The 24,305-nt window shown below is 33.2% G+C and overlaps 4 protein-coding genes across 5 annotated transcripts; 1 reads left to right on the top strand and 3 right to left on the bottom strand.

Moving 5' to 3' along the window:
• Positions 1-3,518: 3,518 nt before the first annotated feature.
• Positions 3,519-5,726, bottom strand: LOC108483227 (tubulin beta-9 chain-like). Its single transcript, XM_017786506.2, has 3 exons — positions 5,193-5,726; positions 4,843-5,112; positions 3,519-4,567 (listed from the first exon to the last, which is right to left on the bottom strand). Exons 1-3 carry the CDS (start codon positions 5,584-5,586, stop codon positions 3,894-3,896), a joined length of 1,338 nt encoding a protein of 445 aa, XP_017641995.1. The 5' UTR covers positions 5,587-5,726; the 3' UTR covers positions 3,519-3,893.
• Positions 5,727-10,598: 4,872 nt separating this feature from the next.
• On the bottom strand, positions 10,599-13,378 carry LOC108483311 (tubulin beta-9 chain-like). Its single transcript, XM_017786636.2, has 3 exons — positions 12,864-13,378; positions 12,483-12,752; positions 10,599-11,495 (listed from the first exon to the last, which is right to left on the bottom strand). Exons 1-3 carry the CDS (start codon positions 13,255-13,257, stop codon positions 10,822-10,824), a joined length of 1,338 nt encoding a protein of 445 aa, XP_017642125.1. The 5' UTR covers positions 13,258-13,378; the 3' UTR covers positions 10,599-10,821.
• Positions 13,379-17,987: 4,609 nt separating this feature from the next.
• On the top strand, positions 17,988-19,003 carry LOC108482624 (actin-depolymerizing factor-like). 2 transcript variants are annotated; one of them, XM_053026282.1, is made up of 3 exons: positions 17,988-18,125; positions 18,213-18,478; positions 18,567-19,003. In XM_053026282.1, exons 1-3 carry the CDS (start codon positions 18,123-18,125, stop codon positions 18,715-18,717), a joined length of 420 nt encoding a protein of 139 aa, XP_052882242.1. In that variant the 5' UTR covers positions 17,988-18,122; the 3' UTR covers positions 18,718-19,003. The 2 variants fall into 2 exon arrangements, with proteins under 2 accessions (XP_052882242.1, XP_052882239.1); XM_053026279.1 differs by lacking the exon at positions 17,988-18,125 and having other exon boundaries at positions 18,207-18,478.
• A 1,100-nt stretch (positions 19,004-20,103) lies between these two features.
• LOC108482671 (probable LRR receptor-like serine/threonine-protein kinase At1g63430) lies at positions 20,104-23,880 on the bottom strand. Its single transcript, XM_017785792.2, has 13 exons — positions 23,408-23,880; positions 23,097-23,235; positions 22,939-23,010; positions 22,691-22,834; positions 22,457-22,606; positions 22,226-22,342; positions 22,077-22,141; positions 21,712-21,960; positions 21,399-21,604; positions 21,191-21,323; positions 20,955-21,112; positions 20,666-20,881; positions 20,104-20,593 (listed from the first exon to the last, which is right to left on the bottom strand). Exons 1-13 carry the CDS (start codon positions 23,490-23,492, stop codon positions 20,348-20,350), a joined length of 1,980 nt encoding a protein of 659 aa, XP_017641281.1. The 5' UTR covers positions 23,493-23,880; the 3' UTR covers positions 20,104-20,347.
• Between the last annotated feature and the right edge of the window lie 425 nt (positions 23,881-24,305).

Raw genomic sequence — 24,305 nt, 5'->3', positions numbered from 1 at the left:
AATTAAACTGTAGAAGAGAAAGGAAAGGAGAGCTTTTGATTGGTGCAGGCAGTGCAAACAGAGAAAGCCATACAATAGAGATTTTAACAACTCAATGACTTAAATGAAATCTTTCGAATCGTTTAATAACCATTTTTGTAACTTTTTAAAGTTGAGTGACCTAAACACAGGGGTGAAGCCAGGGGGCTGGCATGGGCCCCAACCCCCCAAAAATGTAAAATAGCCCTTGAAAATTTTTAAAAATTTTAAATTAGTAAAGGTAAAATTACACTTTGGCCCCCCTAAAATTATAAAAATTTGATTTAATCCTTTACAAATTATAAAAAAATAAACTATAAAAAATTAAAATTTTATCCAACCCCCCTAAAAAAATTTTCTGGCTTCACCCCTGCCTAAACATAAACTTACTAAAGTTTAATAACACTAGGTGTAGTTTACCCTTATATAAAATAATATAGACAAGCATAAAACGTGTTTGGGTTAGACATTTACAAATATAGATGAGTTTGGATAAAATTTAGGCTCATATTTCAAACGAAGTCGAGCTTGACTTGAACGAGCATAAAATGTACCAAATTTCAAAAGTACATGGACTAAAATTGAGCAATTTGAAAAAAATACAAAGACTAAATCTATAACTTTCATAAAATATAGGGACTAATAGCAAAATTTAACCTAAAAAACACTTTTTGTCATCTTTCATCCATTGGAAGCATTATATGAGACATGTTCATTTGGATCTGAATTATATGCATGAATCTTTGGTTTTTGAAGGGGGACCTCCTAAGAGTTTTTAACTTCAATCATCAGTCAATATCATTTCATTCTAAAACTAAATATTTGCAGCAATGATGAGTCTCACACCCCCCCCCCCCCCAAAAAAAAAAAAAAGAAACCCATGATCCCACACCATGTTAGCCCTCACTTTAGAACTTGTCGTGACCCCAAAGTGAAAATTAGTCTTTGTTTATAATTAGTATTAGTACTATGTTATTAGACAGACTTGGCTTAGAAGCAAAGCAATTATTATTGCAAAATTTTACTGCTCCTAACTTCAATTATATAAAGTTATATGTATATATAATGGAGTTGTAATTCCACTATTATCTTATTAATCGTCAATGGAGTAAATAAGCTTTACAAATGAGTAATTATTTGATACATTATTTATGGAATGTTTTAGATTCCAAAAATAGATTAAGAGTGTGACAAATATCATATTTATTTGTGTTGAGTGTTTATTTTTCTATCCTTTTTCTTAGGGAGGCTCATCTTCATATATATATATATATATATATATATATATATATATATAAGGCACAGTCTATTGACGTGACATGTTAAAAGTAATTAGGTATCATGTGTGACTACACGTTACTCCCTAGGAGTTACATGTGTTCTCAAATATTTCTCAAGAAATATAGGCGAACTCGGGGCAAACAAGACTATAGCTAGTTGGACTATACCTCGTGGATTGGGATGAGTGACAAGCACACGTGTCCTCAATAAGAAAGTTAGCGAACAGACGAGGGATCAGATATCGGGTCAAATATATATGACGTGCTCTCGAGTTAGACATATGGCACGCTCTACCTTTTTTATATTAAAATTTTTATATTTTTATTACATGATACACTTGTCGCATTTTCATGATATTAATCTTACTCGTAAATTGTTTTTTAGTCTATTAAGAGTTAACTCAGTTATTACGGTTTTAATGATTGATAATTAGGGCCTAAGAAAGTACATAGCTGACACCAGCTAACCTTTTCTTATATGCATATTGTGATCCGTTGTGTCAAAAGGAAAATGACAAATGATGGTATATTTTGATATTAGTCCTTGTACTTTTATATTCTCTTTTAAAAAAATTATATATGTTTATTTCTAATTATTATATTCGTTAACTTTACTCTTACTATTCAATTTAATATCATATATAAAATAAAAATATTTTTAAAATTTCGTGCCAAATAATTATAACCATTTGCCGGTCTAGATATCAAATAAATTATATCATTTTCCCTAAATCAATCCATTACTTTATCCAATTAACTTACAAATTTGACGATATACATGTTCATGGGTCAGGTTGAGTCTTGATAAAAGTTTAGGCCCATTTGATAAGTTCGGATTTGGTTTGATAAAAAATCTATTTTAACTATTTTTTAAGGTTGTTTTGAAATAAGGTAAACTATATTTAAGGTTACTAAATTATTAATAAATTTATGCTTTGGTCTTTCAACTTTAAAAATAGGAACAAAGCCAAAAGTTTATCTTTTGAAGAGCAAAATTAAATTATAAAATTAATGAGGTCAAAGTATAATGTTGTCTTTATATACGTTGTTGCTTATTATTTTAAAATTTTAAAGGGATTAAACTGGAAACTTTTCATCTTTAGGGGTCAAAGTGTATTTTTAAAAAATTTTAAGGGACTAAAATAATAATTTGCCATTTGGTGGGGGAATGCCCCTGGTTACCCATCAGCATCATCTCAATTCAAAAAGATATAAATAACCATCAGTGTCATCTCAATTCAAAAAGATATAAAATGATCAGTGAACTGTTTACAAATTTATATTTTGATCGCTTCATAAAAAAAAATACAAAACGATCACTAAATTATTTAAAAATTTTCATCTAAATCACTAGGCTATTAAATCTTTACGGACAGCTAATGTGACTATTAAACAAATGTTTATCAATATAATAACATATATTAACTACATAATTTCCATGTGGCATTAAAATAACATTTTGAGTCAGCTTTTTTATCCTTTAATGAATTAACCTAACCTAAATTACTATATTTTAGGTTTTTCTAGGAATGTCCTTAAATTTGGTTTACTATTCTCAAACAAAATAGACTATGTTTAATTCATTAAAGGATAGAAAAGCATTGAAAACGTCTTTTTAAGTCATGTGAAAATTACATGGTTAATATATATGATAAAAATGATTTAACGATTACATCAATCGCTTGTTAAAGATTTAACAATTCAATAGCTTAATTAAAAATATTTGAGTAGTTCTGTGATTATTTTATAAATTTTGAAGTTGAGTGAATAAAATGTAAATTTAATAATAATTAAGTAACCTTGAGTTTACCACTCGTCGGATTATTACCTGCATGCTGAAGATGGTGGATCTCATAGTTGAACAGGTGGCAAAAGTGTCTCTTTCTACTCTTGACGGCCATGCCATAGGTGGCGGGATTGCAACATTTATAGCATCCAACCTGATTCAGTAACCTTGAGTGTAGTTTATCCTTTTAAATACCATGCTTGTCGGGTTCTTGCCTGCATGCTAAGGATGGTGGATCTCATAGTCGAACAGAAGGCGTAAGTGTTTCTCTTTCTACTCTTGACGGTCATGTCATAGGTGGCGGGATCGCAACATTGATAGCATCCAACCAAATTCAGTAACCTGTAGTTTATCCTTTGAAATACTATTCTTGTCGGGTTTTTACCTGCATGCCAAGGATGGTGGATCTCATGGTCGAACAGGAGGCATAAGTGTTTCTCTTTCTACCAATTCGCCTAATGGTGTTTTTGCTAACAGTAATAATAAAGTGATACAAACACAACAGGCAATACTAAGATTGCATCAACAGAGTTCACATACACACAACCAAATATCCCACATGATAAAAAGAACAAGAGGCATACTTTAATAAATGGATTCGCAGCCTAACATTTGCTCTCACAATTGTAAGCTAAATTTGTGAGAGAAACGAATCTGACTGCTGAAAATTATTGATAAAAAACAAAGCAGCAATACTAGTCTGTAAATCGCAACGACAGCAGCAATAAGCGATCCAAATGCTGAAAACCAGCAAAGCCGAGATTGCACAACCGAATGTCCTACATGATAAAAAGAACAAGGAGCATCCTTTAAGCCTCTTCCTCGTATTCCTCATATTCCTCATACTCCTCGTCTTCTGCAGTGGCATCCTGGTATTGTTGGTACTCCGAAACCAAATCATTCATGTTGCTCTCAGCTTCTGTGAACTCCATTTCATCCATCCCTTCTCCAGTGTACCAATGCAAGAAAGCTTTTCTTCGGAACATGGCAGTGAATTGCTCGCTCACCCTCCGGAACATCTCCTGGATTGAAGTAGAGTTCCCTATAAACGTGGATGCCATTTTCAATCCACTCGGAGGAATGTCACAAACTGTGGATTTCACATTGTTCGGAATCCATTCGACAAAGTATGATGAGTTCTTGTTTTGCACATTGATCATCTGTTCATCAACTTCTTTTGTACTCATCTTGCCACGAAACACAGCTGATGCTGTGAGGTATCGACCATGTCGAGGATCAGCAGCGCACATCATGTTCTTGGCATCCCACATTTGCTGTGTTAGTTCCGGGACAGTTAAGGCTTTGTACTGCTGGGAACCACGAGACGTGAGAGGTGCAAATCCGACCATGAAGAAATGCAGCCGGGGAAACGGAACGAGGTTTACAGCAAGCTTGCGGAGGTCCGAGTTCAGCTGACCAGGGAAGCGAAGGCAGCACGTAACCCCACTCATGGTGGCAGAAATCAAATGGTTGAGGTCTCCAACTGAACACCAAATATCGCAGAGGCAGTCAAAAGAATCTAAACTCATGTGGCTCATTCTACTTCATCACTAATACACAGAAAAACGGCCCCATGTCTGTAAAGTTGTTAGTTCCTAGTTTTAACATAAAAAAACTATTGTAGATATGACAGAATCATAGATAGACGACGTTGGATTTATCAAAACAACACATAATTATCAGCCAAAACAAAATTTTCAGAAGCAAACATCCAGATATACTAAACAAACAGTGATAAACAAGAAAGAAAGTACTTACAACTGGGTGTAGTGAGCTTGAGGGTACGGAAACATATATCATAGAGAGCTTCATTATCAAGAACCATACATTCATCCGCATTTTCCACCAGCTGATGAACCGAGAGTGTTGCATTGTACGGCTCAACCACAGTATCAGAAACCTTAGGAGATGGGAATACCGAAAACGTAAGCATCGTTCGATCCGGGTACTCTTCCCTGATCTTGGATATCAGCAATGTTCCCATTCCAGATCCAGTTCCTCCTCCCAAAGAATGGCATACCTGAAACCCTGTAACCAAACAGAGGCTCAATTCAAAGATAAACCGGACTTAACTCTTCAAATGGAACCTTTAAATTAAACAAAATTACCTTGTAAGCAATCACAATTCTCAGCTTCTTTTCTGACTACGTCTAGAACGGAATCAATAAGCTCGGCTCCTTCGGTGTAATGACCCTTAGCCCAATTATTTCCAGCTCCGGATTGCCCGAAAACGAAGTTATCGGGTCGGAAAATTTGTCCAAACGGGCCGGATCTTACGCCGTCCATAGTACCGGGTTCCAGATCCATTAAGATGGCGCGTGGAACAAAGCGGCCGGAACTTGTTTCGTTATAGTAAACGTTGATACGCTCCAGCTGAAGCTCCGAGTCGCCGTTGTATCGACCCGTTGAGTCGATTCCATGTTCGGTGCAGATAACTTCCCAAAACTTGGCTCCAATTTGGTTGCCGCATTGACCACCTTGAATGTGAACGATTTCTCTCATTTTCTCGGGAAAGTGACGGAAAGTAGATGGAAAAATGCACCTTAGAATACTGGACTCAAGAGTGAAGAGACAGATATTTTCTATGACCCAAAAAAATGGATTTTCATTTTTATAGAGGAGTAACGGTTTCCGTTCGGTGAGTAACGGACGTTACGTTTTAGTGGGAAATTGATTTCTTTGAAATCGGGAGTGTTTCAGTGCTTATGCGTAAAATATCGCAACTACTGAGTTTATTACGTGGCTTCTTTTCAATGGAGGAGCAGAGAAATTAGTGTGGGACTGACATATCGGATCCTACGGTATTAATTTATTAAAATCATCTCCATGTGATTGATCACTGAATCACCGACATAGAACTATTTTTGAAAGATTAAATAAGTTATTCATAAATTGGGTAAACTAAAAATAAGGTACCTAAACTATTAGTTTGTTTACATTTTCATCACTCAACTTTAAAAAGTTACAAAATAATCACTAAACTATTTGAAAGTTTTTATTTAAGTCACTGAGCTAGTTAAATTTCTTTTTAAAGTAGCAACGATTCAATGACTAGTACAGTGAACCCATTGATGAATAGAAGAACATACTTTAGATTCAAGTCAATCTGAAGGTCAGTGTCGAAGATCGGAGAAGAAAGTTATTTGGATTTTAGTTCAAAGTTGTTTCATAAAAAAAACTTAATTGTAGAAGAGAAGGGAAGAGAGAGTTTTCGATTGGTGTAGATGGTGCGGATATAGAAGGCCATACAACAACGATTTTAACAACTTAGTGACTTAAATGAAAACTTTTGAATAGTTTAATGACCATGTTGTAATTTTTAAAGTTAAGTAGCCAAAATGTCAATTTACTACTAGCTTAGCGACTCTGGGTGAAATTTACCCTTTATAATTAGCCTTTTAAAATGAAGTTGATGATGATTGGTCGAAGTAAAATAACTTTATTTATTTAAAAAAAATATATTCTCCAAAAAAGTTAAAAATATATAAATATTTTATTATATGATTTATTATAATTTATTTTATGTTGAGCTGTTCCTTTTATCTGTAACATCGTACCATACTTTGAAAATAATGTGTCGTAATTGACACCTGTACTCCGCTTTTCTTTTGTTGTTTTCATAGCAGAGGACATTCAGACAAAATACAGACACGTGGATTGTTTTTTTATTTTTAATATATGATAATTTCTTTTATATATTTAGACATTTTTCCCCAAAAAAATTGCATTTTTATTTTTTATATTTTAAATAATAAACTTATTAAATTTCCCAAATATTTATTCTCGAATTGATTCTATGGTATTATTGTTATACTTCCTCCAAATATTTAATTTTTTAAAAATTAATATAAAAATAATAATTCGATTTTAACATGTAGCGACGTAAAATTTTCGCTTTTGGTCGCTAATTGAGGCGATTATTTGAAATTTTGAAAATGGAATTTCTGTTTTAAAGAGAAAATGAGTTGCCACCGATCTTTTTTCTAGGTGTGATCGGACACCTAATAAATTATTTTTTTAGAAAAGAAAACTTATTCTTGAGCGAAAATGAAGGCCAAATTTGGGTCTACGCGAAAATCCAGAGAAAAAATAGGGTTCAGGAGTCGGTTACGCACGAGGAAGGTATTAGCACCCTCGCGACTCCCAAAATTGGTATCTTTATTAAACATGTATTGTCTTAATTTTCTAAAATATGAGTTCAGTTTAAATTTTAATCGTGATCCGATTGAAAAAAGGAGGATTTTTTAGTTTTCAGTTTTTTTAGAAGGGTGTTCCGTCTTTAACACGAGCCGACGAATCTCACCCAACATAGCGATGAAATCGATGGCTTAATGTTAAATCGGTACGCTGCCTTATTTATTGAAATTAAAAAACATGAACAAAATCTTTAAAGCGGTGAATAGCGAGATGATACGAAAAAGGGAGGTAACAAAACATAACAGAGTTGGAAATACGTTGAAACAAATAATAACTACGATAATAATATTAAAACAATAACAACGTATGCGATATTAAACATGATGACAATATTATTAAACGCGAAATAAGAACGAACACATATATATAAACATATAAGAATAATAAGTAAAGTGACGCAAACTTAATATATAAAAAAATACTAATAATGCTAGATATATGTATATGTTAAAATATATGTAATAATAGAAATGGAAAATGTATACATAATAATAATAATATTAAAGCATATACATAGTAGATGTATATATAATAATAGGTATTAATGGTGCATTAATAGTATTGAAAATATGTATATGATATATAAAAGGATAACATTAAAATATATACATAATACAAAGTTAAACATGATATATAAAATATATATACATAATATCTATTAAAGGAATATACACATAATATATATATATGCATGTATTAAAAATAATAATGATATTTAAAAATAATTATTAACAATGTTACATAAAAGTATATATATATATATATATATATGAATGTTAAAATATTAATTGAAACTAAAACTAATACTAATAGTAGTAAAACTAATAATATAATATAATAACAAAAAAACAATAGTAATAATACGAGGATTAGTACTAGGAATAGTTATAATGAAAATAAAAGTAATATTAAATATAACAATAGTGATAATAATAATAATAATCAGTAAATTAAGTTAATTATTAATAGAGTAATAGATAAATAAACATGAAGGTAATTAAAATACTATTATATGAATACGTATATATATGCATACATAAAAATACATACCAATATTAATAATAATAATGATACTAGAAATAATAATGAAACACACATAAGTAAATAAAATATGATAATAATACTAAAATAAAGTAATAATAAAAATACTATATATAGATATATACATAGTAACATAAAATGTGATATTAAAACAAATATACATAATAATATGAAAAACATATATATATAATATAACATTTGAATATTTAAATAATATATACATATTAGAAATAATAATAATAATAAAACAATTGTTAATAATACTACATAAATATATACGTATATATATATTAAAGATATATACATATATAATAAAACATATACTAATAATAATAATAATAATAATGAAATATAAAAAGTTACTATAATAATAAAATATAAAAATAAAGTAATAAAACATTACTACATATATATATATACACGTACATAAAGTATACACTAATATAATAATAATAATAATAATAATAATAATAATAATAATAATAATAACAAATAAAAAAATAAGGAATAAAAATAATAGTATCAGACGAGTTGAGGCAAAAAAAAAAAAGGACCAAATTGAAGCTAAAATCGGAGTTTGGGGTAATTTGAAAAAGAAATAAAGAGAAAAGGACCAGATTGCAATGCGCGCTACCTGGGAGTACTGAAATTGCAATATTTCCACATCCTAAAATGCAGCGCATTAACAGGGATTAAATTGAAAAGTGCAAAAAATTATGGGGCCAAATTGAAAATAAAAAAGTGACTTAATTGCAAAAGCTTGAAAAAGTTGAAGGACCGCGCGCATAAATAACTCATTAAACAAAAACACGTGGATCCTCTAGCGGGTCGGGTCGGACGGATTTGGTATAGGCCAAAACGACGTTGTTTTGGGGTTAAAGGGCAGCCCCCAAAACGACGTCATTTTGGTAGGCTATATAAAGGCCAAAATCTTCAAAAAAAAATCATTTGCAACAGCAGAGAAAAACAAAAGGGAGAGGAGAGGGGAGAGGGGATTCCGCCACGGTCGGTCACCGTCCCATCGATCATCGACCGTGCCACCACCATACACTGTGGCTTAAAAGGTAAAATTTTTATTTTTTAAATTTTTTATTTTTTTAATTATATTTTTATATGTTTTAATATATATATATATATATGTGTGAGAAAATAGTCTAGAAAACAAAAACGAAAAGAAAGTTGAAATCACCTTATGCTTTTGTATTTTTGGTTCTTCAATATCTGGTATTGGGTTTGATTTTGTGCTATTCTTTTACTTGGATATTGATTGGATTGCTGTTTTTGCTCAAAATAGAATGCTTTTTTATTTATTGTTGTTTTAACTCCGAAGAAGAATAAGAAAAAAAATCTTGATTTGGCTTTTTGCTGTTGCTGTTGCAGCTAACCCAGTTCTGCACTCTAAGTTCAAACATGTTGAACTTGATCTGTTTTTTGTTCGAGAGAAGGTGGCTAGTGGTGAGTTGGTTGTCGGTGAAGTTCTCGCCTGTGACCAAGTAGCAGATGTTCTCACTAAGCCATTGTCTGTTTCAGCATTTACTCGGTTTCGTCATCTTCTTCGGGTTGTTTCAGTTGAGGAAGCTGGATGAATGTTATAGTATGAGATTACACATGTGTTTAATGTGTAGTTAGTTAGGAGGTTAAGCAGTTAGTGAGCTGCCTTTTACAAAGCCCTAAATCTTATTCTTTGCGTGTTTTCTTCCTTCCTCTGTCTTTTCTTGTTTTGATGTTTGCAGATGCGGTGGGTGGAGGACATGATCGGTGGGGCGGTGTTGCAGGGCTGTCAGAGGCAAGTGGGCAGGTGGTTCAGCGCCGAATGCTAAGGGGGCTAGGGTTAGTTTTCTGATTTTGGGTTTTTAGGTTTAGTGGGCTTCTGAATTGGGTTCAATGTTTGAGTTTTGTAATGAGTTTTGAGTAGTTTTAGGTTTTAGTGTGTTATTGGGCTGATGGGTTGAGGTTTAAGTGTGAGTTTTGTAAAATCTAAATGGGCCATTCGGGTTTAATATACATTGGGCTAAATTTGGCCTATAACATAATATTTTTATTTAAATTGACTTTAATTAAAATTTGAAGTTCATTTTCAAGTCAGGCCAACTTAAACTTAAAAAATAGACTTAAATTCTTACTTAACCCGATCTAAACTCAACCAAACTTGAACCATAAACAATTCTAATTAATACACGGTGAATTCCTAATCTATATCTTCCAACCCATCAGTCGGATTCGAAATAAAAAACGCTGTGTATGGGCTCACACCTTAAAACGTTTTGTGAGCAGAATTAGTGAGAAACAAACTGGCTGCTAAGATTATTCATAAAAAAACAATGCAGCGATACAAGTAGTCTAGTAGAACAACAGAAAATTAACACTAAAGTGATCCTCATCGAAGCACCCGGCAATGCCGACATTGCACCAACAGGCTTCACATGCACAAAAGCATAACAAAACCAACCAAATATATCCTACCATTATAAATAAAAAGAAAAGAACAAGGAACAAGCTTTAAGCTTCTTCCTCGTACTCCTCGTATTCTTCATACTCTTCGTCTTCAGCAGTAGCATCCTGGTATTGTTGATACTCTGAAACCAAATCATTCATGTTGCTTTCAGCTTCAGTGAACTCCATTTCATCCATTCCTTCTCCAGTGTACCAATGCAAGAAAGCTTTTCTTCGGAACATAGCGGTGAATTGCTCGCTCACCCTTCGAAACATTTCTTGGATCGAAGTCGAGTTTCCTATAAATGTCGATGCCATTTTCAATCCGCTAGGAGGAATGTCACAAACGGTGGATTTCACATTGTTTGGAATCCATTCGACAAAGTAGGATGAGTTCTTGTTTTGGACGTTGATCATTTGTTCATCGACTTCTTTAGTGCTCATCTTGCCACGGAATACGGCTGATGCCGTGAGGTATCGACCGTGTCGAGGATCGGCGGCGCACATCATGTTCTTGGCATCCCACATTTGTTGTGTTAGTTCTGGGACTGTTAGTGCTCTGTATTGCTGGGATCCACGAGACGTGAGAGGTGAGAATCCGACCATGAAGAAATGTAGTCGGGGGAACGGAATGAGGTTTACGGCAAGTTTGCGGAGGTCCGAGTTTAGCTGACCCGGGAAACGGAGGCAGCATGTAACACCACTCATGGTGGCAGAAATTAGATGGTTAAGATCTCCAACTGAACAATAAATACTGAAAGTTAGACCCCATGTGATTTTCTTTTTCTTTTGATGAAATAAAAACAAATTCACATGGGTTTCTCTTTCAATGAACCCAAGTGAGACCCATGTGAATTGACCACTGTATTCATGAAAATACATAATTCTAGCATCAATGAAAACAATAGCCTAGCAACTCACCAAAATACTAGCATCAATGAGAACCTTATCATAAAATAATCATAATAGTTATTAATTAGTGACCCATGTGCCAACCCCATTATTGTATTCTCCTTATAAGTACCATACCTCTTAAACCATATCATCAAAAACTGGGAAATGCCAAAACCAAGTTTTAATCTTATTTTTTATATCTACTTTTCATATTTGTTTTATAATTTATTAATTTTCGGGGTTCATAGTAGTCCCTCCTAATAATTTCGTTTTCACCACCATTCAAACCTAAATTCTTTTCTTAGAGTACAATATAATTTACCACTAGTGGCCTAATAGCCCCCTCATTAAATGGAAATTTTCATTTTAAGCCCCTCCAAAAAATAACTATTAATTAAGGTATTTTTAATCTTTAATCAAATAGAAAAATTACACTTTAGAAATTTTTAAAAGTAGCAATTCACTATTTAAGTTTTTTTACCACAAAATATTTAATTTTAACCCCTCTAAAATTTTATAATTTTATCTCAACTCTCCCCAAACAATTCCAGGCTTCACCCTCACTTACTACTGCACCCCGCACTTAATTCTTATTTTAATCTCTTTATTAAGCAAAATGCTCTAGAAAGTAAAACCCAATGTGAATCCAATTGTATGTCTGCAACTCTATATGCATAGGCAGTCAAAAAGAATATAATATTCATGTAGATCATTCTACATTACCATCAATATACCAAAAATTGAATTTATATAGTGGAACATAAACACGAAGATTATGGATCTTATATTAAAACTTCATTTTCTAGAAAATAAAAAAGAAAAAGAATACTTACAACTGGGAGTAGTTAACTTGAGGGTACGGAAACAGATATCATAGAGAGCTTCATTATCAAGAACCATACATTCGTCTGCATTTTCCACCAGTTGATGAACAGAGAGTGTTGCGTTGTACGGCTCAACCACAGTATCAGAAACCTTAGGGGATGGGAACACCGAAAATGTAAGCATGGTTCGATCCGGATACTCTTCCCTGATCTTGGATATCAACAATGTTCCCATTCCAGAACCCGTTCCTCCTCCCAAGGAATGGCATACTTGAAACCCTGTAACCAAACAGTGGCCCTATTCAAATATAAACCAGAGCTAACTCTCTAAAAGGAACGGCATACCTTGTAAGCAATCACAGAGCTAACTCTGTAAAAGGAATGGCATACCTTGTAAGCAATCACAGTTCTCGGATTCTTTTCTGACCACGTCAAGAACGGAATCAATAAGCTCGGCTCCTTCAGTGTAATGCCCCTTAGCCCAATTGTTTCCGGCTCCGGATTGCCCGAAAACGAAGTTATCGGGTCGGAAAATCTGTCCGTACGGCCCGGATCTAACGCTATCCATAGTACCAGGTTCTAGATCCATTAAAACAGCGCGAGGAACAAAGCGACCGCAACTTGCTTCGTTATAGTAAACGTTGATCCGCTCTAGTTGAAGCTCCGAATCACCTTGGTACCGACCCGTTGAGTCGATGCCATGTTCGGCGCAAACAACCTCCCAAAACTTGGCTCCTATTTGGTTGCCGCATTGACCACCTTGAACGTGGACGATTTCTCTCATTTTCTCGGGAAAGTGACGGAAAATTGGAGAGGGGGGAAAATCAAAGAAGGACTACAGACTTTTTCAGAATACAGGACTGAGGAGAGTGAACTTATTTTCAGGTGAAATGGGAGTTTCGTATTTATAGAGGAATTAACGGTTTCCGTTAGGAACGGACGTTCCATTTTCGTGGGAAATTTAATTTTTTTTGAAATTGGGATTTGTTTCGGCTTTCTCGAGTAAAATCAATTGCATTTACTTGAGTTTAATTCGTGGTTTCTTTTGATTGGATGGACGGAAAGTTAGAGAGAGAAAAACATTAAAATTTTCTTTTCGCTTTTTGAAATCGGGATTTGTTTCACGCTCCTCTTAATTTTAACAAAATAATTTTAATAATATTAATAATTAGATTTAAATGTTAAAATTTTAAAATTACAAGGACTTAATTTTAAAAATAAAATATAAAAATTAAATTAAAATATGTTATACGAAATTATTAAAAACTAAATCAAATCGAAAATATATGTATAATTTAATAATTAATACCGTAATTTTCTAATCGTGGATTTAATTAGTTTTCTTTTCTAATTAATTGTATGTATTAATTAAAATATATTATATAAAATTATTAAAATAAGACGTAAATAATATTATTGAAAGGTAAAAATAATATAAATATTTAATTTTTATAATTATGATAATTTAAATTACATAAAAAAGTTGCATAAAACATACACTTGTTCAAAAACAAAAACAAAAAAAAAAACTATATAATTGGTAATTGTATTAATAAATTAATTTATATGATTTCAATAATATCTTTAATATATTTATCATTTATTTATTAAATAAAGAAATATTTGATATATATTATATATGAAATTGAATTTTAATAATTAAAAAATGAGAGACATGAATGAATGTGTCAAATTTAAGTTTTACCGGTTTGAAGCACATATTTATATATTTTCTCTAATTTATGACTAAATTAATTACAGTAAAATTATTAACATATGTGATTGTTGTTATATGGATGGGTATTGAATATTGGTATATTTTTATAAGGAAATTAGATTGAAATAATATTCATTTTAAACTTTAGTCAATAAAAATAAGTGGCAAATAATTAACATGTCAAATAGCAATTTTTAACTATGCCACATTAAAATACTTTCTTTAATTGTAACTTTAAAATGCTATAGTTTATATATCTTATATATATATATATACATATATATATATATTAAAATGTACATATTTAAAATATTTTCCAATTGAGTCTTAGTTCGATTGGCATAGACATTGTTGTCAATGTTGGAGAATATGGATTTGAGTGTGCTGAAACACATTATACTTCTATTTATGAGTTGAAGAGAGGCTATGAGTAATGTTAGGCATTGTGTCAAAAAGAGTAAAAATGATCATAATATATATATAATAATACTAAAATGTGAATTAGCCCTAATGTACCCAAGCATTAAACTGGCACATCATATATATATATATATATATATATACTGAATAATCTCTTTATGGGTACTGATCATATTTGATCTTTTTGACACAATGCCTAGAATTACCCATAGCCCTTCCTCAACTCATAAATAGAAGGATAATACGTTTCAACACACTCAAACTCACGTCCTCCTGCATTGATAATAATATCTTCCCGATCAAGTTAAGACTCAATCAGCCATGTTGATGTTGAACATATTATATGCTAAGGAAAGGAAATATATATATATCACCATGTTTTGATGTTGAACATTTATATGCTATTTTTCTAATTAATTAAGCCGACGGTTAAACATGTTTTATTTATTTAAAATTTTATGTTTTTAAGTTAATTATTTATTTAATTAAAATTAGATCGATGATCGAATCGGTTGAACTAAAAATTAATAATCTAATTGATTCGATCCTCAATTCAATTTTAAAAACAGCTATAAATAAAGGTATTGGGTAAGTGAAACAATGGCTGCAAACATTTGATGGCAAAGGCAAAAAAAGCAAATCCTTCACTTCTTTTTATTTTGGAAACTTGCATTTTACTCTCTCATCTCATCTCATCTCCCCTTTTGAATGACTGGAAAAAGGGTTGCTATTCATTATCAAAGGACGAAATTGATTAATGTTGAAGTTGTAAGATAGATTCTTAGGGTTTTTTTTTTCTTTTTTAATGCTTAAGAAGCCTTGTATATAAAGCAAACTATATATCCCCAACTATTTTTGCTGTCATTGAATGACTTCATCTTCTTATATATCACTCCAACAACTTTCCATGATTTTGCCTTTATGCTCCCCCCCCCCCGGCCCCCTTCTGTGGTTGCTTCAAACTCAATTTGTCAATAAATGCTTTGGCTTTGTTTGGATGCAATGGCTGTTTTGTTGTGTCACGTTTGAAACATTTTTGTGCAGTGGCTTGCTTGGATTGCAATGTTGTAGGCACAATTGAGGAGATTCAACTTTAAAAATGTTATTAAAAATTGGATTGGTGGTTGAATTAATTTTTTTTTATCAGAGCCTTTTGCTATAATTAAATTTTTAGGCTTATTAGTATCGGTTTGTTATGATACGAACTATTATCAATTTACTGACCCGTTAGTCTATCGGGTCTTAATTTGCATTCTGTATGGATTCGCACATGCGTAGTATGAGCGAGCTTCAAATGAGGACGCATAATATATGTAATATGGGTTCACCTACATATGTTGCGAACCCACTTCAAGTATACACGTACTAACCTTAAGGTAAGATACGTGTTATCATGCATAAAGACTTACCTAGCTTATCACATCTATGAACAATGACCATGTCATATAAATACAAAGAAAAAGATTCAAGACTCTTAATTAAGTCAACCCTTGCATCCATTCCCTATACTTTATGTCTTTTGTTCGAGCACCAAAAACGATACTTAACTCTCCTGATAGAATTGCTCGATCGTTTTAGTGGGGACATGATTATCATAAACGTGGGCTGCACCTCTGTCAATGGGAGCAATTATGCAGGCCTATGCATCTCGGTGGTGTCGGGATACGCCAGTCCAAGTACATGAATGATGCACTGGTAGCTATGCAAGCATGGCACATACTTTCCAATCCACAGGGGTTCATGCAGCGAACCCTTCTTGCGAAATACTGCACGAAGCAAAATTATATATGACGGTAACGAGCAAAACCACTGATTCCTGGACATGGAAGAGTATACTGCGAGGAAGGATATATGCACTCAAAGAATAGATATTCAAATCTGGGATGGAAATAGAGTGTCAATATTCAATCATGGTTTGGTATTGCAACAGTGTGCGGAGCAAGTATTGCCAAGTTTGCCGATTACTTGCATAAGACAGCAGGGTCAGTTATCATGGCATAATACTACCATCCAAGAACAATTACATGATTCTTGGGCAACTGAAATGCCTTCCAAGTCATTCTCAGTCCTGAAATCCAGGGATCATTTTGTCTAGAAATATAGTTATAATGGGAAATTCAGTGTTAAGGAAGTGCACAACTTCCTTCACCAACCTCAGACAAGCCAGGTATCTCTGATTAATTGGCGTGTTTTCTGGAAAATCAAGCTTCCTATGAAACTACTCTTTTTTCTTTGGAAAATCATCAATCAAAGCCTCCCAGTTCAGTCGACTAGTGAACGCCATCTACCTAACGTTCATAGTATATGCCCAACGTGTCATGCTGATCCTGAGACCATAGATCATTTATTTCGCACATGCACTTTTGTTCGCGCTATGGTTCGAACCTTGGTCTCCATATTGATAATACTACTATTCCTCCTATCCGGGCGTGGGTTATGCCAACAGAATGAACCAGCGGATATCATGAAGACAAAGGTAGTTACGGTTTGGCAAATTTAGAGACACAGAAATCAGGTCACCTCCTAGATCGCCTCGACCCCTCCTAGTCACCCAGCGAGATTGCCCAGCTCACCATTGCCCTCCACCATCCCTGCCATGCTTCGCATAAAGCCTCTGCTACACCCTTCCTTCATTCCAACTTCACTGCATCATTGCATTGCATCAGGCAGCTTGGCATGCGATACCAGTCCCGGGATAGCCACAACACGGTGACCAAATGATCAATGTTGAGATGATAAGGGCAGGTGGATGGGGGCTTTGTACGAAGAGCTAGGGATGGGACTTAAACCATTTTGTGAAGGGTGTGGAGACTGGGGACAAAATCAATGAGCTGATGGGGAACCAAATGATGAAAATGGAAGCTGCAATAATCAACGAAATGGCAAAGCAAAGGTTAGAGGTTGGTGGGGGTTGTGAGAAGATGATGAAGACACTTTTTCAAAGCTTGAAAAGGAACCGAATACATTTTTCTATAACTTTTTATAATTTAAATATTTTTAATACTTCCTTATAAGCTAAATAAGTTTAAATTATTTTTCTATATTTTTATAATTATCTAAAAAATTATGGTGATTGTGACCCTAAGACATATGGTTGTCTAGGTTAAAATAAATTTGGACAAAAATTTGTCCAAATTCATTTGAATTATATATAAACACATCTTACCATTTATTTTTTCATTATGATATAATTATGATTTGAACCCAAACTATTATTAAAAGGGATAGACATCCAACTAATATTCTATAACTTAGGAATGTATCTCATGATACACCTAAACATAGAAAAGCTACTAGGAAACCACTAAAAAGAATTTCAACTCTAAAATCTCTCATCTTCCATAAAAAACAAAAAATTTAAACCTCAAATAACCCTAAAAACAAGGATCCCATTTCGTATTTAACTACACACCATCACTTCCTTGCTCCCTCCTCTCCCCTTTCACTACTTCACACCTCTCTCAAAGCCCCCTCCTCCCCCTCTCCTTTTCCTCTCTCTCATTGGTGGCAAAATGGTAATGTTCTTTTAATCCTCATTACAACATCATATGATTATGTTTTTTTTTTTAATAACATTGTGTCATTGATGAATATGGATGCAGGCAAACTCAGCATCGGGCATGGCAGTGAACGATGAATGTAAAACCAAGTTCTTGGAGCTAAAAGCGAAGCGAAACTACAGGTTCATCGTTTTCAAAATAGAGGAAAACCTCCAACAGATTGTAGTGGAGAAAGTAGGTGCACCCAAAGACAGCTATGAGAAATTATGTTCCAGTTTGCCTTCCGATGAGTGTCGTTACGCTGTCTACGATTTTGATTTCACCACCGACGAGAATTGCCAAAAGAGCAAGATTTTCTTCATCGCATGGTATTCCCCGGCCGCCCCCAAACAATTGCATGAAATATTTTGTTATACGTAAATGGCTCTTCTTCATAAAATTCATGTTGCATTACAGGTCACCAGACACATCGAGGGTGAGGAGCAAAATGTTGTACGCAAGTTCCAAAGATAGGTTCAGAAGAGAACTGGATGGTGTTCAAGTTGAATTGCAAGCCACCGATCCCAGTGAAATGAGCTTTGATATCGTCAAAGAAAGAGCCTTCTAAAATCATGCTTATATTGCCAAAAAATGGGGGGCATTAAATATTTTTTTTAAATTTTCCTATAATCATAAATATTATTGGAAGTTTAGGAACTGATCATATTATGTGTTATGGTGTCAAAGATGGGACTGGGCATCATCGGCTTGGATTCATGGGGTTGTTGAAAGGTTAAGAAAAAAACTATGAGTGGGGGATCAATCATTTTTCTTTTTATTTTGATTTTGTTTAATTATCTTTATATATGTTTTTTAAGTGAATAACTCATTATTTTCGCTCATTTTTTTAATAATCTTATTATAGTTCGGATCATATTTTGTTAAGATAATATTTAAAATTATTCATAATCTCTCTCCAACCCGTAAATATAAAGACTTTGGTTCAAATCCTATTAGGTTAAAATATATAAAGGAATTTAGTCCATTTACTTTTCAAATTTCAAAATATAGGTTTAATTTTAATGCTGTTAACATTTGGACTTGGATTTTAAAATTTGAAAGTGAGGGACTAAATTCCTAAAATTAAAAGTATATGGATTAAATTCTAAATTTGTGAAGAATATAAGGACTTATGTGTATTTATATTTCTATTTTTAATAAGAAAATAACAAAACATCCTTAAATTAGTATAACTTACCTTGTAAAGTAATGATAGTTTTATGATTATTCAATTGAGTTAGTGCTCAATTGGCTAGTGGCACCCTATTTTTCTAATAAAAGATATGAAATAACGAATACACCTTTATAAATTACTTTGTAAAATAAAGACATTTTCATTGTTACACAATTGAATTGATGTTCAGTTAACTCTTTACACCAAAGATCAAATTCAATAATGGGTTTATATTAGTAAATATATATATATATATATATATATATATATATATATATCAAGATAGTCAGTACCACACCAGTGGATACACCGTTTTTCTACTGAAATTGATACGATCGATACTCGTTTGTTTTGGCGTAATATTTTAAATTTATTGAAAAATTTTAAAGAGTATATTTAATATATATTTCTTTTAATATTTAAAATATTAAATGAATGATACTAAATAAATTTTAAATATAAAATATTTATCAATTATATAAAATACCTATCTTGAAAGAGTTGAAAGAGTTGCTTGAAATCAAGCTAGGGCTGAAATTTTAGAGATTTAGGAATTCAACAACAGAACTTAATATTTTCTTAATATGCACCATGTTCGTTCTAGCCGGTATGATAAAAAACGGCCGATGTTCCATTTTAGTACTGAAACAGTGCGCACCAAGCCGATGTTCCATGTTAGTACTGAAACAGTACGTACCAAACCGACCGCCATGATATAGTGTATATATATATATATATATTTAACTGGTTAACAAATATTTATATGTATTTTTCTCAAGATTACAAGAAGCAATAAAACCAACAATTTCTTTGTGTATGATGCTAAGAACAACATCAACATAATTTACAAACGTAATCAAATGTTTTATGATTTCAGAGATTTTTTTTTTCTCAACATCCAATGTTATATAAGTGAAGCCGAATGTTTATCTTTTTTTGGCATGGCAGAAGCATTTACAAAGATAAAAAAGGGGTTGTAAAACTGTATGTATTTGATGTACAGTGTGTTGAGGTTTTAAGTCAATCATGATGAGAGAGCAAGTTCAGCCCACGCCAAAGAAGACGATTTGAACTCGATGGAAGCCGATGTGTCAATCTTACTCTCCAAAACCGAGCTTATTTCGTCCATCGATGGTTGTTTTGAAGAGTCTGGTTGAATACAAAGGCATATAACTTCGCAGATAGCTTTCAGGTCTTCGTATCTGAAATGTTTTAACTCCGGGTCTAATAGGTAAGACATTACTTCCGGTAACTCGAGATAGTCCTTCGCCTGCAAAATGCATTAGAGCACATGAATGCATGTTTATGATAACACGATGATGACATTAAAAGTTTTGCTTACCCAATCTATCAAGGAACCTTTATCCTTGCAAAATGGAGGCCTCCCACTGATTATTTCAAGCATAAGTATACCGAATGCATGGATGTTTCCGTGGATGTCTACATGGCGTTTTTCAACGGAATTAGGAAGTAGACAAACGGCTCCGTTGTTGCCAACGGAGCCGGAGTTCTTTTCCGATCTGGAAAGAATGCTTTTCCAGCTTTCCAAATCAACCAACTGCATGACGAGATAATTTCTTGATCAGAAAGATATCCCTGGAATCCGAGATAATGAACAAATTATTAGATACCTTGGGAGAAAAATCCTCTGTAAGATACACGGCACTTGAGTTTAACTCTAATATAGTGAATGGTGGATCAAGTTCTGTATGAAGATATTTAAGTCCTCGAGCAATGCCGAGAATAATTCTCATTCGCCTTGTCCAATATAATTGAGATCCTTCACCATCTGCATGGAAATTGATCACAATGGTAAAAACATGTTAACCATTGCATGTGAACCGAGCAAGAGAGGAAGTATGCTTACAATGCAAATGCTCGTAAAGTGTTCCATTCGATGCGTATTCGAAAACAAGCATCCTCGTAAATGGAGTGCTCTCTCGACAGTAGCCTAATAATTTCCCTAAGTTCTCGTGATTCAATCTTGCCAATTCTGCCACCTGAATAACAATTTAACCGAAAATTTAGAACCCGATTACTCCAAGTTCGTCACATTGTTACATGATAACAAGTACCTCTCTCTGGTAATAGAGCTCGAGATAACCTGTCCAGCGCTCTTCTTTAATGCAGAGGGATATCACAGCAATTTCTGGCCCACCCTTCATGGTACCTTTATAGACCAAACTGTCAGGAGAAGAACCGATAATGTTGCTAAAGTCTTCACAAGCTACTTCAAGCTCTTGCCTGCTAAATTTAGTCACGTCTTTCAATAACTCAGAATCTGTGAAAAAATTGTGATGTTAATCGATATTGTTTCGAGGAATAAACTACAAAAGTTAATCCAAGGAAAAGTAGGCAACGGCTCAACAGCATATATAGCAAACTAACCTATATACACCACCACATGATCCTTCCCACTCCCGGATTTTTTCCAAGGGATTATGATTGATGACTTGCTATTGCATCTCTGGAAAGCGGTAAGGAGAGCAACGAGAAAGAGAGATCCCACCATAATTCCCGTCACAATTTCAAGAGCCAAGAGCCACGCGGGTTTCGATGCTTTCGTATGCTTTGCGACATCTTCGGCACGCTGATGCTTAGGGCTGGGTGCTTTGTGACTTTCAGAAGACTCGGCACCTAAAAGAACAAATATTTTCACCATCAACCATAACATCATCATTATCGAACTATTTCATTGTAATAAGACCATCGGCTAGCAATGGTAAAAGGTTACATATAGTGTATATATATACCGCATTGTGAGCTGGGACGCTGTTTAGTATTGTTGGCCTGAAGACAGTTCCCTTGAAAGCTTGCGCTGCATTAATAATACGGAAAAACATGAACCGATAGTATAAAAAGAAGCCAACACACATCAATGATATACGAAAATAAAGTTTACCTTGGAAGGTGTTCCAAGCACTTTGGAATTCTTCCGATCAAAAAATTATAGGAGAAATCTGCCACTTTTAACTGAGATGAGCTACAAAGTCCAGGTAAGTTTGAATGTGTCGCATACCTGTAGCGTAAAGAATTATTAGATATCAACTTTGAAATACTAACACAATCAACAGCGCATATAGATTATAACCATCCTATTACAATGGTCATGCATCCTCTGTTTCCTACTTACATTCCACGCGTATTAGCCGTAAATGTTGAATTGCTATAAGCAGGAACAGCTCCTTTAAGTCTATTTCTATCGAGTCGAAGTTCCTCAAGATACTTTAAATTGCCGAGCTCAGCAGGCAGGCTTCCTGTTAACCCATTTGACTGAAGATCTCTGTGATAGCAAAAGAAAAAGCCATTAATAAGAAAAAAAAACAAGCTCATTTCCTTAAATCACGGCTGATAAAGTTTACATTACATCTTCACCACACTCGATAAATTCCCTAGCTCCGGAGGAATCGGACCAGTCAACCGGTTCATCCCTAGATCCAAGACTTTGAGGAACTTCAACATGCCGAGTTCTTTCGGTATTATCCCTAACAGCTTGTTTTTTTGTAAAGTTCTACAAAAGCACAGGTAAGTATGTATCAACTACGACAATCCTAGACCGATATAAGTTGAATCAAGAACATGGTTTTGAACAAATTCGAATAAGAACCAACATACAGTTCTTGCAAGTAGGTAATTTGGCCTATTTCTGGTGCAAGAAATCCCTTCAAAGATGAAGATGATATGTTTCTGCAACAAATTAAGAAACATGATTACACTAAAAACATACATCAATTGTGTAGTAATGTTTATGAACATGTTGGATCAAAGCTTACATCTTTATAACATGTTGTCTCTCTTTATTACAAGTAATCCCAAACCATTCACAAGGATCAGAATCTAAAACATTCCAATTTGACAAAACCAGATGTGGGTCTTCATATATATCTTCCTTAAATGTTGTAAGAGCCATAACTGCAAAGAACCAAAGTTCCCCCAACTTAGCAACAAAATGTTGAACACCATTGAAGCTAGAATTTACAGTTAAGATCCTTATTTCTACTCACATTTTCCAAGAAACCAAACAAGATCTGCAAAAGGTAAAAAAAACCCGGAAAAGTAAAGACTAAAAGGAAAAGCACATTACCTTCATCACTAGGAAAAGAACGAGAAGTGACCAAAGAAACACCATAAGAAAGAAATAGAAGAAGCAAATAAATGTATGCCATCATTTTTTTTTTAACACCAACAAGTAGAATTCATCAACAAGAGATGTGGGTTTTATGAAAAAATTGAAACTAAAAGTAAAGTTCAAAGCTTTGGTGCATTAATCTACTGGAAATGAGGATTCTTTGTTTAAAAAAGTACAAAGAAAAATGAAAGAAAGCAAGAACAAAATAATGAAGAGATATAAAGATGCTAGCTTTTAATGCAAAACTACTGGGTTTAAAGCTTTAAGATTTATCAACTGCCCACGAAAGCAAAATCACTTGAAGAAAAAAAAAAAAAGGGAATATTTTGAAAATAAGAGAGTGTGAAGAAAATAAAAAAGAGAGTGAAAAAAAAAAATGTGAAGTCTTTTCAGGGAAAATAATAGGAAGAAAAGTGACGTGTGAAGGAAAACTTGGATGTAATTGAAGTTTTTAGTGAACAAGATTTATTTTATCACTAAAAATTTTATCAGCTTTTAATTAATATATTGAAATTATAAGATTTAAGTAAGTATTATCACTACTCTCTAATATGATAAAGCTATTGAGAAATTATCAAAATCTTATTCTTTTATGAATTAATAGAAATTTTTATATAAATTCAAAAATATTTAAAACACTAATATAATTTATTTTCTATAAGAAAGAATGGTAAGAAACAAAGACGCCACATCATCACGTATCCTTTATCAATTATTTAATATTATTTCAACTTTTTTTATGTTATTGGACACATCATTTTGGTAATTTTTTCAACCAAAATCCTGGATCTCAAATTTTAAACCCTGAACATTGGACCCCAAACCCTAAATATTGGATCTTGAACCCTCGACC

Source organism: Gossypium arboreum, chromosome 1 (genome assembly GCF_025698485.1).
Source record: "Gossypium arboreum isolate Shixiya-1 chromosome 1, ASM2569848v2, whole genome shotgun sequence".
NCBI classification, from domain to species: Eukaryota; Viridiplantae; Streptophyta; class Magnoliopsida; order Malvales; family Malvaceae; genus Gossypium; species Gossypium arboreum.
Note: the sequence above shows the minus strand (reverse complement) of the source record. Positions and strands in the feature narration are given on the sequence as shown.

Coding starts and splice junctions, on each gene's coding strand:
- LOC108483227 (XM_017786506.2), bottom strand. CDS start 5,586: ATGAGAGAAATCGTTCACATTCAAGGTGGTCAATGCGGCAACCAAATT. Junction 5,113..5,192: donor GAATTGTGATTGCTTACAAG/GTAATTTTGTTT, acceptor GTTTGGTTACAG/GGTTTCAGGTATGCCATTCT. Junction 4,568..4,842: donor CAAGCTCACTACACCCAGTT/GTAAGTACTTTC, acceptor TTTGGTGTTCAG/TTGGAGACCTCAACCATTTG.
- LOC108483311 (XM_017786636.2), bottom strand. CDS start 13,257: ATGAGAGAAATCGTCCACGTTCAAGGTGGTCAATGCGGCAACCAAATA. Junction 12,753..12,863: donor GAACTGTGATTGCTTACAAG/GTATGCCATTCC, acceptor GTTTGGTTACAG/GGTTTCAAGTATGCCATTCC. Junction 11,496..12,482: donor CAAGTTAACTACTCCCAGTT/GTAAGTATTCTT, acceptor TTTATTGTTCAG/TTGGAGATCTTAACCATCTA.
- LOC108482624 (XM_053026279.1), top strand. CDS start 18,207: ATGCAGGCAAACTCAGCATCGGGCATGGCAGTGAACGATGAATGTAAA. Junction 18,479..18,566: donor AAGATTTTCTTCATCGCATG/GTATTCCCCGGC, acceptor GTTGCATTACAG/GTCACCAGACACATCGAGGG.
- LOC108482671 (XM_017785792.2), bottom strand. CDS start 23,492: ATGATGGCATACATTTATTTGCTTCTTCTATTTCTTTCTTATGGTGTT. Junction 23,011..23,096: donor AGACAACATGTTATAAAGAT/GTAAGCTTTGAT, acceptor AATTTGTTGCAG/AAACATATCATCTTCATCTT. Junction 22,343..22,456: donor ACGGCTAATACGCGTGGAAT/GTAAGTAGGAAA, acceptor TTTACGCTACAG/GTATGCGACACATTCAAACT.